Source organism: Gracilinanus agilis, chromosome 3, assembly GCF_016433145.1.
Source record: "Gracilinanus agilis isolate LMUSP501 chromosome 3, AgileGrace, whole genome shotgun sequence".
Lineage (NCBI taxonomy): Eukaryota > Metazoa > Chordata > Mammalia > Didelphimorphia > Didelphidae > Gracilinanus > Gracilinanus agilis.
The window spans coordinates 25,006,779-25,019,452 of record NC_058132.1 but is presented as its reverse complement, the minus strand read 5'-3'; the positions used below and the strand labels follow the sequence as shown (position 1 = coordinate 25,019,452).

Genomic DNA, 12,674 nt, shown 5'->3' with positions numbered 1-12,674 from the left:
GCCATGGCTGTGTAAATCATGGAATACACTCTCAGAAGCATGCCCACTGCCTTTGCCTCCAAAGGCAATGAGGAAAGATGCATGTCGGATAGAAGACTTGTCATGTTATCATAAATGATGGTCTGAGAACGAGAACTGATTATAATATATAACTAGTTTGCATCAAGCTAAACTAGAAGAATATTTACTATAAATGACTCTAAAACTCACTCTTCCCTACCATTCAGCTGTCTGTCCAAATGCACCATGGGTCCAGGGGCAATAGAGTTGCCAGCTGCTTTGTATTCATGCTGGAAATTTAAACTCCATCCTGAGCCCTTAACAAAAAAAACGAGGGCTGTGTCAACACAAAGCCAAAACAACCAGTCAATTCAGTCCCTTCAATGAAATAAGTCAATTGTTGGGGGGGAAGAGGGGAAAGGCAGTAGAGTAGAAATAGCAAGCTGTCAATCTAATAATCTGGTGCTGTGTAGACAGAACAGTGCCTGATTGAAATGGTCACTTTTCATCAACTGGTATCTTTGGTGTAGACATAGTAAGTGAAAGAATAACCTCATTTAGTCTTTGCAAAGTTAATTATCCATTCTCTATATTTCTCATCTCAGCTTCTATTTCTATAGCCCAAGCACACTTTATGAAGCACTTTAATCATAGAAGCTAAGCTCTGTGAGACAAATAATTCAGGTATTAGCCTCTCTTCAAAGAAAAAGAAATTCATCCCAATTGGTCTTGATAAATGTTTTTGGGGAACAAATTTCCCCTCAGCCCTTAAAAATGGAACCCTGAATACATTGATCTAATCTTTCACAAATACATGGGCCTAGGAGGGAAAAGACTTTGTGTGGTAGCCTCCTCTGATCATGGAAACTAATGAGGTATAAGCCTAGATTTTCCGAGACCATGGTAGAGTAGGAAGCACATTGACTTTGAATACAGGAATTAATTCTGATCAAGTATGCTTATTTGGGACATAGATTTTTGCCTTGATTTGGGGGGATGAGGGCAGGTGGAAGAGAGAAAAGATAAATGCTTGATAACTGACTTAGAAAAATTTTTTAAAGGACACTGGCTTTGAGGTCAAATGACTTGGGTCCTGGTTCCCTGATTTACTATCTTTTGTGCCCTGGGGCAATATTTAATTTATCTTGGCCTCAATTCTTCATTCTGTTCATTAGGCCAGAGGTTCTTAGCCATTTCTGTGCCATGGACTCCTCTGGCAGTTAGTATGATGAAGGCTATGAACCCCTTCTCAGACAAATGTTTTTAAATGCATAAAATACACTGGATTACAAAGAAAACAAATTCTAATGAAAGCTATAAAAATACTTTTTAAAGAGTTGACGGATGCCAAGTAAAGAAAATAATAAACTGATAAATAAATAAACGTTTATTAAATACCTACTATGTGCCTGGCACATGCTAAGAGCTGCATATGCAAAAAGAGACAAGACAGCTCTAGTGCTTAAGAAGCCCATAACCTAATGAGGAGACAATATTTAAGTATATACAAAGCAAGCTATACGCAGAATAATTAGGAAAAAATTAACTGAGGGAAAGAATTGGAATTTAGCCAAGAAAGTCCATAGTCCCAGCAGAGGAGAGAGAGTGTTCCAAGTATGAGGGACAGCCAGAGAAAATGCCTAGAGCCAGGAGTTAGAATGTCTTGTTCATGGGACAACAAGGAAGACCAGAGTCAAAGATCATTTAATTCATTCAACCCCCTAGTTTTACCAATGAGCAAAATTAAGCCCAAAGTAAATAAAGTAACATGCCCAAGGTATCAAAGTGTGGGGGAGTGAGGTACATTTTCTAGTTGATATGGGAGGCAACAGAGAGCTACTGGAGTTTACTGATGCCTCCGGCATCTCCCCAATGATGTCCATCCTCTATTCAGTCACCAAACAATTTTCCTAAAGCATATATCTAATCATGATCCCCTGGGCTCCTCACTATCTCTCAAACACCACTCCCTCTACATCCCAGCTGTTTCTAACCTGTCACTTCTGCCTTGGTAACATCTCTTGAATATGCTGCTTTCTCTCCTCTGACACTGCCCCTACCCTGATTGGTACAGGGCCTGGTCACCTCATACCTACTAGGTCTCCTGACTCCTCACACACTAAATTGACTCTCAATAGTCAGTCACCTTTTCATAATCAGATCATCTTGTCTCTTAAGTACACTGTAAGCTCCTGGAGAACAGACACTATTTTGTGACAGTCAGCCATGCACCGGTCTTATTTTTAGTGCAGTGGAATTTATACATGGAAGTAAATCAGGGGCTTATGATGGGCAACCCCCTTGTTTTACTAATGAGTGAAATTAAGCCCCAAGTAAATATGGTAACTTGCCCAAGGTCAAACAGGCCATAAAAGTAGAATGGGTGAGTGGGGGAACTCCGGCCACTCTGGCTCCAAGTGCTCCATCACAGTTTACCACTTCACACCTTGCAGTATCCAACATATCATAGGCACTCATCAAACATCTGCTGTTGAATGGTTGATAAAAACAGGCCCAAACTCCTGACCCTTAAGAAAATACTCTACTGCTTTCTTTTCCAGTAAAAATCCAAAAACAATTCCTCCTCCCAGCAGCTGTTCCTACATTTGCTCCTCCTGATGGTATCTTGCTTTTCCAGGCCAGTGCTGGTTGGTTAGAATTCTTAGTACTAACAAACTTTAATAGGCTTGCTCCCAGGACGAACAGAATTAGACTTTGCTTATCTTTGCAATGGGATGACAGAGTAGTTCATCTTTCAAAGCAACATTTTCCACAGCAGGAAGAGACAACAATTTCACCTTTTACTCAGTCTCCAAAGGATACTCTTAAATTGACTTTTGGCACACTACTGCTCCTGGAAGAGGTTATCATTTTTTATTTTGCTTGAGAAGACAGGCCATTTAACTAAAGATGGAGGAGGGAGGGAGCTGATCATTGTGGGCATGCTGATATAGCACGGAGGTTGCAGTAGGCCCTCTAATGGAAGTGATGGTTACACAGAAGAACAGAGTTATCTAGAAGCCTGACAGGAACCAGTTATTTTCTGCCATAGTTACTCAGTTCCCTGGGAATGTGCTTTAAGAGCATCGTTTTTTAGCAGGCTACAAAATCAGAAACAACCCTCACTCCCTAGACAGGATTATTCCAGTCTTCTCATCCCAAGTATACCATCAGAAGATTTTGGGGGGTTCAAATGAACTATTCTGACAATACTCTGGATAAAGAAAAGAAAACTTCCTGAAACATTTCAAACAAAAAAAGCTTAGCCAAAACAAGAGATAGCAGGTAGGGTCACTTAGAATCTTGTATTTGAGCCCGGGGCATCAGTTTAGTCCAACTCCTTCATTTTACCAAAGGCCAAGAGGCATCAAAGTGGAATAAAAGGGGTCTCTGAATCAGGAAAACCCGAATTCAAGACATACCTCAAGTTAAGCAAAGAACCTGGCACACAGTCATTGCCTAATAAATGCTAGGGACTCAAAGACCTCTGGCACAATCTGACCATGTGTGTAGCCCTGAGAAAAATCACTTTGCCTTAAAGAGCTCCCAGTAACTCTCTAAGAATATGGGATCTCAGAAAGGGGCCTCCTTGGTAGTGCCTGTCACCAGAATGATGAAATCTCCCTGGGAGGCAGAAAACAAAACCAAAAACAAAACACTAGAGGTCCATTGAGGGAGAAATCACTGGGCAAGTTCTCCAGCCTATTGGTGGTGTCAGAGAGCCAGTAGGAAGAGCTGTTTTCATCAGGTCTACTCCTATTATCAATCAACTAGCCAACATTTATGAAGCACCTACTGTGTAACAGGTACTGGGCTAAGCAGAGGGGATACAATAAAGAAGCAAAAGACAGACTTTGCTTGTGAGAAGCTTAAGGTCTGATGGGGGAGACAAGACACAAACAACTAAATACAAACAGCTATATGCAAGATAAATAGGAAAGTAATTAACAGAAAAAAGGCACAGGAATGAAGAGGGGTTAGGGAACGCTTCCAGTAGAAAGTGGACTTAAAGGAAGCCAGGGAGGTCAGGAGTTGGAGTAGAAGGAGAGTGCCCCAGGATTTGGGGCTAGCCAGAAAGAATGCCTGGAGCAGAGATGGAGAATCTTGTTCACATCCCAGCCAGAAGGCCAGAGGCATGATTCAAAGAATATGTGTAGGGAGCATGGTGTAAGTCTAGAAAGGTTGGAGGGGCAGGTTATGAAGGGCTCTGCCTGCCAAGTTGAGCATTCTGTATTTGATCCCTCTGATCAGAGAGGCATGGCAGTGCAAGCCATCATCCAGGCTGATGAGCTTATCCAAGGGGAAACATAACGTTTGTGGAGCTGACATCAAAGTAAAGGAGCTTGTAGCATAAGATGTTGAAAGGATGTTTGAACAGAGGACCTTGAAATCAGAAGGTGACTTGGAAACTAGAGGGTCAGAACTCCAAGATATTCAGTTGTCTCCATGGTCCATCTTATTTTGCAAGAGATGCACAATGACTTGGGGTCAGAAATCCTGATGACTTTTAGCCATGGGTTGTGAGGGACAAAAGTTCACTAAATTAACCCAATGGTATCTGGCCTACTTTGGGAGACAGAGAAGATAGCCCAAGCAAAGCTGCTATTGACAAGTTGACTGCTTAATGGTTTGGTGAGGTAAAATCAGCACTTGACTTCTCATGGGCCCTAAATTTGAATGTCTGGGCCACAGGTATGAGGCAGAAATTCTTTTGAATAAAAGAATTCCTTAATAAGAGGAAAGCAGTCAGAATGCTTCTAAAGCTACATATACAAAAATGTGACCTTACAAAAAAGATGAGTGACCCTCAGAATTAGCTCTCCTAAAGCCACTGAAAAGGAGTTTAATAATGACTCAAGAATTTCCAATTATTTAAAGGTTTTATCCCTATATAAAAATTTGCATAGACAAATGATGTAAAACTAAATTAACCTGTTGCAAAAATATTTCTGTGGGGGTAGGTAGGGTAGCACAGTGGATAATGTGCCAGGACTGGAGTCTGGAGGTCCTGGCTTCAAATCTGGCCTCAGAATACTTCCTAGCTATGTGATCCTGGGCAAGTCACTTAAACCCAACTGCCTAATACAGTAATGGTGAACCTATGGCATGGGTGCAAAGATGGCACACAGAGTGCTCTCTATGGGCCTCAGCTGCTTCCCCACCCCCTGAATTTGTTACTAGAAAGGCAGAGGGACTTGGGCAAAGCTGCTACCTTCCCCTCTTCACCATGCCTGATGATATTTTTTTCACATCCCCTACCCCTCTGCCTAGCAGCTCACTGGGTAAGGTGAGCAGCTCAGAGGCAGCAGAGCTGGAGGGGAGCAGAGTGCTCAGGTCACCCCCCCCCACACACACACACACACTCCCTAAGTATATTCCTTACTTCATCTACCCTTCCACCCAGCAGGCCAGTGGGAGTGCTTCCTCCCTCCCCTGTGTGAGGGTAAAGGGGGAGGGGCACAGCATTGGTCTGTGGGGTGGGGTGGAGGCAAGGCCCAGCCCTCAGTCTCTTAAAGGTTTGCCATCACTGGCCTAGCATTATCATTTATTTGCTTTAGAATAAATACTTAGTATCCATTCTAAGGCAGAAGTTAAGGGTTTAAAAAAATTTTTTTCAGTGACAACCCAGGAGGTGCTAATAGAGTACATCATGCTTCAAGTCCACACTGCTAGAAAATATTTGAGGATCAATCTATCTTCTGAATCCTAGGATTCTATGTTGCTTCAAAGATTCAACATAGCAGATTAAGGTGGAACCCCCTGAGGGTGACTAATTTGCTATTTCTACATTCAAGGCTTTCTGGAGCCTTCTAGCTCTAAGCCTTAGCATTCTATACCCTAGGATAGCCTCCCAGCTCAGGGGCCTTCTGGCACTGCCCCACTTCATACTACAGGTTCTTTTCCAAGATCCTTCCCAACACCAAAGTTCTCACTGGTGAAGTCTCCTGAAATTTTACCTGTTTACATTCTGTCTTCATCTGAAGCTCTGACGATCTACAAAGACCTTGGTTCTAAACTGCTTTTACATGAGGGGCAGCCATACAAAAAGCAGGAAGACAAGGAATTGAGGGCTCTGGGTGGGCATCCAGCTAGAGGATGGTGGGCAAGTCCTTTTCTCTTGCAAGAGATTCTGTTTTCTTGTCAGCACCACAATAATGATGATAACATCTAGATTAGCTAACTCATAGGACTTCAGGGAGGAAGACACAGAAATGTGAGCTTCAGAGGATACAACTATTGGGAGAAATCAGAGAATAGATTTGAGATGTAGGAACAAAGGTACAAGTAGGGCATAAATGTCATCAGATTTTATAAAGGAGATTACTGAGGGTCATGGGCACACCAATAGAATCAGAACTTATGCCTCTTGACTCCAAAGGCAGGGTTCCTTCTTGTCAATTAGTCATAGTTGGAAAAGTTGCCGACTTTTATCAAATGCTCACGGAGAGACTAGAGAGTAAGAGGAGAAAGAATGGTGGGTAAGGAAAGCCTCTGGGAACTTTCACTCTATTTCTTGCCTGGCTGCTTTCCTGCTATGGGACTATGAAAGTGTCCCTTCTTTTCTTTCAGAACCTGTCCTCCTTCTCTGAAAAAATGAAGAGTCACAACAGATTAGTGACTAGAGAACCTCCTATTTATATGGTGTTTTACTGACAACCATAGGAGGTAAGTAGGGAAAGTAGTATCAGCCCATATGATTACTATGTAAAGAGGCTCAGACGAGTTCAGGGATTTGGGCCCTGCATCACATAGTGAGTGTTTTTTAATATAAATTTGCTAACTCCAAGTCCAAAGACTTCTCCTACTATGCAGTTAAGTATCCTTGAATATAAAATATCAATCAATCAATAAACATTTATTAAGCTCCTACCATGTGCTAGGGGCAGCTAGGAGGCTCAGTGAATAGAGGGCTGGGCTTGGAGTAAAGAAGACCCGAGTTCGAATCAGGCTTCAGATATTTACTAGCTGTGTGAATCTGGACAAGTCATTTAACTTCTATTTGCCTTAATCCACCGATAGGAATTGGCAAAACAATACAGTATCTATGCCAAGAAAACCCCATGGACGGTATTAGTGTGCTATGGTCTACTGGGTCATGAAGAGCCAAATATGACTAAACAACAACAATGTGCCAGGTACTGTGCTAAATGCTGGAGGTACAAAAAAAAAAAAGGCAAAAGACAGACTTGTCCTCAAAGAGCTTACAATCTAACGGAGAGAACATACAAACAGATACAAAACAAGCTGTATATAGTACAAATAGGAAATAATCAACAGAGAGAAGTAGTAGAATTCAGAGGGGTTAGGAAAGGCTTCCTGTAGAAGATGAGATTTTAGATGGGACTTAAAGGAAGCCAGGGAGGGTCAATACTCAGAGCAGAGGAAAGGGAGTGTTCCAGGCCTGGGAGACAACCAGAGAAAAGGGCCAAGAGATGGAGTGTATTGTTCCTGAAACAGCCAAGAGGCCAGTGTTACTGGATCAAAGAGAACATGTTGGGGTCTAAGGTATAAGAAAAATGGAAAAGTAGGAGAGGTCTACGTTTGAAGAGCACTAACTCTAACTGCCAAAAGGAGTATTTTGTATTTGATCCTGGAGGTGGAGAGGGATCTACTGGAGTTTCCTGACTGGGGGCACAATACTAATTAGAACATGGTTAGAAACTGTGCTTTAGGAAAATCCTTTTGGTGGCTGAAAAAAGAACAGACTGGAATGCAGAGAGCCTGGAGGTAGACCGACCCATCAGCAGCTACTGCAATATTATAGGAGTAAGGTGATATAGGTCTGCACCAGAGTGGGGGCAGGGTCAGAGGAGAGAAGAGGGTGTATTCAAGAGATGTTTCAAAGGTGAAATCAACAGGCCTTAGCTACAGATTGGATATAGGGGGAAAGGGTTTGAGGAGTGAAAGTCCAGGATGACTCCTGAGTTGTGATCCTGAGGGACCAGGAGGACAGTTTCACCCTCTAAAGTAATAGGAGAGGTAGAAAGAGGGAAAAGATTATTAGATCTATTTGGAACTTATTGATTTTGAGGTATCTACTGGACATGCAGTTCAAGATGTCTGAAAGGAGACAAGAGACTGAAGGTTGATAAAAATTTGGGGCAGGATAGGCAGATTTGAGAATCATCAGCATAGAGATGAAAATTAAATCTCCTGGAGCTGATGATATCTCTAAGTAAAGTAGTAGAGAGGAAAAGGAGGCCAGGATTCTAGGATTTAACAAATGAGCAAATATTCAATCAATAAAATTTACCCTATTGAGTTTCCTTCCCTAAGAATAATCATCCTCTAGGAGAGGCCAGTGGTGGGGCTGAGGAAGATGCCAACATTTAAATAAGAAAAAGGTTCCTGGGCTCCAGGGAACTTACACTCATTCAATTAATGCTGACCAAGATTTACTATGTGAAAGGCTCTGTTTTAGGCAATATAATTCATTCTAAGGTAAATGCCATTCCTAAACTGCTCTCCACCCCCCAAAGGTGAACAAATTACCTTGGTGTTCCTTCGGAGACTGCGCAGAATATTCCGCCTCCTAGGATCTTCATCTGTTTCATAAGGGATTACAGAATTGTCCCCTTTGTATCCTTGGGAGGCCTGATCCTCCTCTTTCTTCCGGATTGGCCCTAGCTCATCATCACTCCCTACACTGAAGCTTGTCCTGTAGCTGGCAAAGCGCCCCAAGCGTGTGCACCGTGTCCTGTATAACACAGGTTTGCTCACTATAGATACTTTTCGCCCTCGTTCCAAAGAGCTAGTGTCCATTTCACTGTCAGAGCCATTGGCACTCCCATTGGACTGAGTTTTATTGATATTACGGATGGTGATGATTTTGCCTTGGGTGCTGTCATGTGGCACTGAGTAGATATTTTCCTCCTCATTCCGTGGCTTGACCACAGCATCCATAGGCTCTGCATAATCTGATGGATCAAACCCATCAGCAGGTAGCCAGCTACTAGAAGACATTGACTTTCTCTGTGCATCCTTATGCCCTTGGTCCAAATAAGACAGATCCCCTTTTATTTCAAAATGGACAGGAGGCTTTGGTTTCACTGGTGGAGGTACTTTGTTGTTGAGCTTACTCTCAATGCTCATAAAGAAAGACAGACCATCATTCCCCTCTAACTCCATGGAGAGCTTAGAGTGGTCTTTGGACAAGGAGGGCAGGCATGTATCTTCTCGGAAGAGGCTATAGGAGGAGGGCTCAGTGTCTTCTTCAGAGTCGGGAAGATGAGAATTACAGAGAGGAGAGCTAGCTCGGGGGGAGTTAAACACTTCCTCGGTGGTGCTACAGGCCTCAGCAACATTATCATACATGTGGGTAGCCTCAACAATGTTCTTCTTCTCCGCCACATCTTTGAAGAATAAATGAAAGAGCTCAAGTTTATGCTGAGGCTGGCTACAGGGGATACTTGTGAACCTTCCATCGATTTCTTGGGCTATCTCTTCTCCTTCAGTCAACTGTTCCCGGCTTAAGTCGTTGTCCAGAACATCAGTTGTGCAGTCAGTCAAAGCGACTAGCTGAATGGGAATGATGTCCTGTACTTCACAAAGAAAGGCACGTAACATAGCCAAGGAGGCCTTCCGTTTGGCTGAATAAAAAACGATGTACCCATGAACCAATCGGTTTTTCCTAATGCTAAATGAGGAATGGTATGAAAGAACTGACAATTCGATGCGCTTTTTGTGGGGTCCTATTATTGGTAATTCAAGTAAAACTGAGTTGTTGCTGCCGCCCTGAGAAGGCTTACAGGTTTGGGACTGGAGAATGGGAAAAAGAATGTCATCTGTATTAAATGGATCTCCACACATTAGACACATTACAATCCGCAGATCAATGTCAGCCAAATCTTTGATACTAGCAGTTGAACTGACAAGGTTTAAGTTCCGCTTTGAGTCCAAAAGTCCTTTCAACACTTGACTAATTTGTTTCTCATTTATGTTGCGCCCATAACCAATGCCGGCAGAAGCTGGATCCAGAAAGACACACTGCAGCTTGCTGGCAATCTGCTGGCCTTGCTGTATTAAGCTATGTAGTGTTTCTCCACTAGTGTCTCCTCGTTTGTTCACTAATATTAGTGTCAGAGGAAGATGAACCAAATGATTGTCCCTCCGGCCAAGTGTGGACTCTCTGCTTTTTTCAATACTTTCTACAACATAGGAGAGAGACTCCTTCGAATTGTAAAGGCAGAGACAGCCATGGGGCTGAAAGGTCGGTGTCTGGAAAGCATTTACAGGAAGTCGGACATTGCCCTCTATCGGCCTCAGAGAAAGTTCATACATTTTGCCATCTATCACATATTTGTCATCATTTGTACAAAGAGCCCGAATCTCATTTGCCAACTCTCTAGCCAGACCATCTTTGCCAAGAATAACCAGATTGATTCGATCTATGTTGGGGTCAGAAAGTGAATTTTTCTGATTGCGCTCAGAAGGTCTGATGAACCGAGAACTCACCGAGTGTTCGATTTTGGAGTCTGCACATCCTGGACAACTGGGACATGTCTCCTTGGTTGGGTGGTACACAAAGTGAATATGCTTTAAAATGAGGGCATCTCGTTCTGCTTGGAGCTTCTGGAGCGCTTTAAATCGCTGTTCTTCCCCCAACACATCTTGAATGACACCCATCTTCTCTTTACTGGGTTTAGCATCCAGTTCTAGCTCATAGAACAACTCTGAATACTCCAGAAGTAGTTCCTGAAATTCTTCCTTGGCTTTGTCTATAATCTGTTTTTGGTGTTTGCTGTAGATATCCATATAGACAGATTCTTCCAGCCACTGGTAAAAATCTTCATTCATGATAAAACTCCGAGCCTCTTCCCAAGGCTTCCCGGGAGTGATGAAGGGAGACGTCTCTAGGTTTTCTTTGAAAGACCTTCGCATCTCAGCTCTCTTCCTCTCATTCCTCAGCTTCTCTAAGTGGGCCTCATACAGCTGCTCAGCAGGTAGAGTCTCCATTAAATCAAAAGGTATCCGTTCATTTTCCATGTTGTCAATGTGGCTGGTGGTATCCCAAGGCGTTTCTTCAAGCACAACAAACCACTTGAGGAACTCAGGCTTGGTTTCCAGTAGTTTCTCTGCTTTGATGCAACTCAAGTGGTCGATTTCGTCCAGGTTGGGGATGAGAGCTTCAAAAGCCAGCGGGAGGGCCGCGAGATACAGCTTCCTTCGACGCTCAATGTGTTCGTGCTTGAGCCGGTGGGTGTGCTGCAGGAACAGCTTCTTGGCTTTCTGTGTTCCCTCGAGGTAGACGTAGTCTTGGTACTCGGGAGAAGACTGCATCTTCCGGCTGACGCCTGGCCAGTTCTCATTGTGACTCTTCACAATGCGGCTCACCAGCCACTCGTATTTATCCTTCGCAGTTGCTATCTGCTGGCTTTGCTGCTTCAATGCTTCAAAGTAAGGGATGATTTTCATCTTCCCCCGACTTTTGTCAATAAGCTGCACTAAAGTGCTAAAAGCCAAGTCCACATTCACATTAGATCGAGCTGAAGTCTCCACAACCTGGAGATTCTTTTTGCTTAAGGCAAAAGTATGTGCATCTCGAATGTACCGCTCAACTCCCTCATCACATTTTGTCAGAACCACCACTATAGGCTTTTTTGTCTTGGCAAGTTGATTGTAAAGGTTGGAAATAAACTTGAGCTGATCATCAAAGTTCCTGTTCATCCCCCTGCTCACATCAATGCACAGAAGAAAGCCATCAATCAGCAGCTTTCCTTCTGGCATTTGTTTCTGTTCAAAGTCCTGTTCCAGCCCCAGCTGGTCAGTGCAAAAATACATGAGCTTTTCTGCTGATGCAAGCTTGGTGGCTGCAGCTCTCTTGATGTAAGGCTGCAGGGCGGTGCTCCGGTGAGGCTGAAATGTCTGGTCATCAATAAATTCAGTCTGCTCCACAATGTGGATTTTACATTCCACACAGTCCTCCAGGGAGCGCCCAACTTCTCCCCAGTACAGAAAGTGGTCATTGTTGACGACCCTCCCACCAAAGTCACTGGTGCTGAGGACAGAGGTATGGTCCAAATGAAATTCATCAGCACTGGGGCGAACGAAACGATTGCACAGGCAAGATTTCCCAATGCCACACTGGCCCTTCTCCTTCTCTGTCCCAGACAATCCCACCACACTGATATTGTAGGTGGGAATGCGGACATCTTGCTTCCTTGCCATCATCATCGTCGACACATCCTGCCAGGGTCAACCACTTCCGAGATGATGAGGGTCTTCCAGTGTCCTGTAAGTCTTCGTCACTGGTCTAGGAAAGGGCAGTCGTCACCAGTGCAGGAAAACTGCCCAAGAAGGAGAAGAAACTGTTCTCATAGCGTTTATGGACCAGAAAAATGTCCCTTTTCCACTCAACAGCCAGCATTTCCCTATAGGACAAAAAAAAAAAAAGCCAACCAACATTATAATTCTGAAATCACAATACAGCTATCAAATGACAATAGTCATAAATGACTCCTAGTACTTGAAAAAGGGCCCAGTATTTTTTTAAACCCATACTTTCTGTCGGTAAAAAATCTAAGACAGAAGGGCAAGAGCTAGGCAAATGGGGTTAAGTGACTTGTCTAGGGTCACATAGCTAGAAAGTATCTGCATCCACACTTGAATCCAGGACTTCCCAATTCTAAGCCTGGTGCTCTATTTACTATGACACTTAGCTGGCCCTAAGAGCC

General features: G+C 43.4%; 1 protein-coding gene across 1 annotated transcript in view; it reads right to left on the bottom strand.

Annotated features, from left to right (window-relative positions):
• The window catches only part of ARHGAP35 (Rho GTPase activating protein 35), a 95,294-nt gene extending 83,120 nt beyond the window's left edge, over positions 1-12,174 (bottom strand). Inside the window, exon 1 of the mRNA XM_044667329.1 lies at positions 8,494-12,174. Within this exon, the coding sequence (XP_044523264.1) occupies positions 8,494-12,174 (3,681 nt within the window). The remainder of the gene's footprint in view (positions 1-8,493) is intronic.
• Positions 12,175-12,674: the final 500 nt, after the last annotated feature.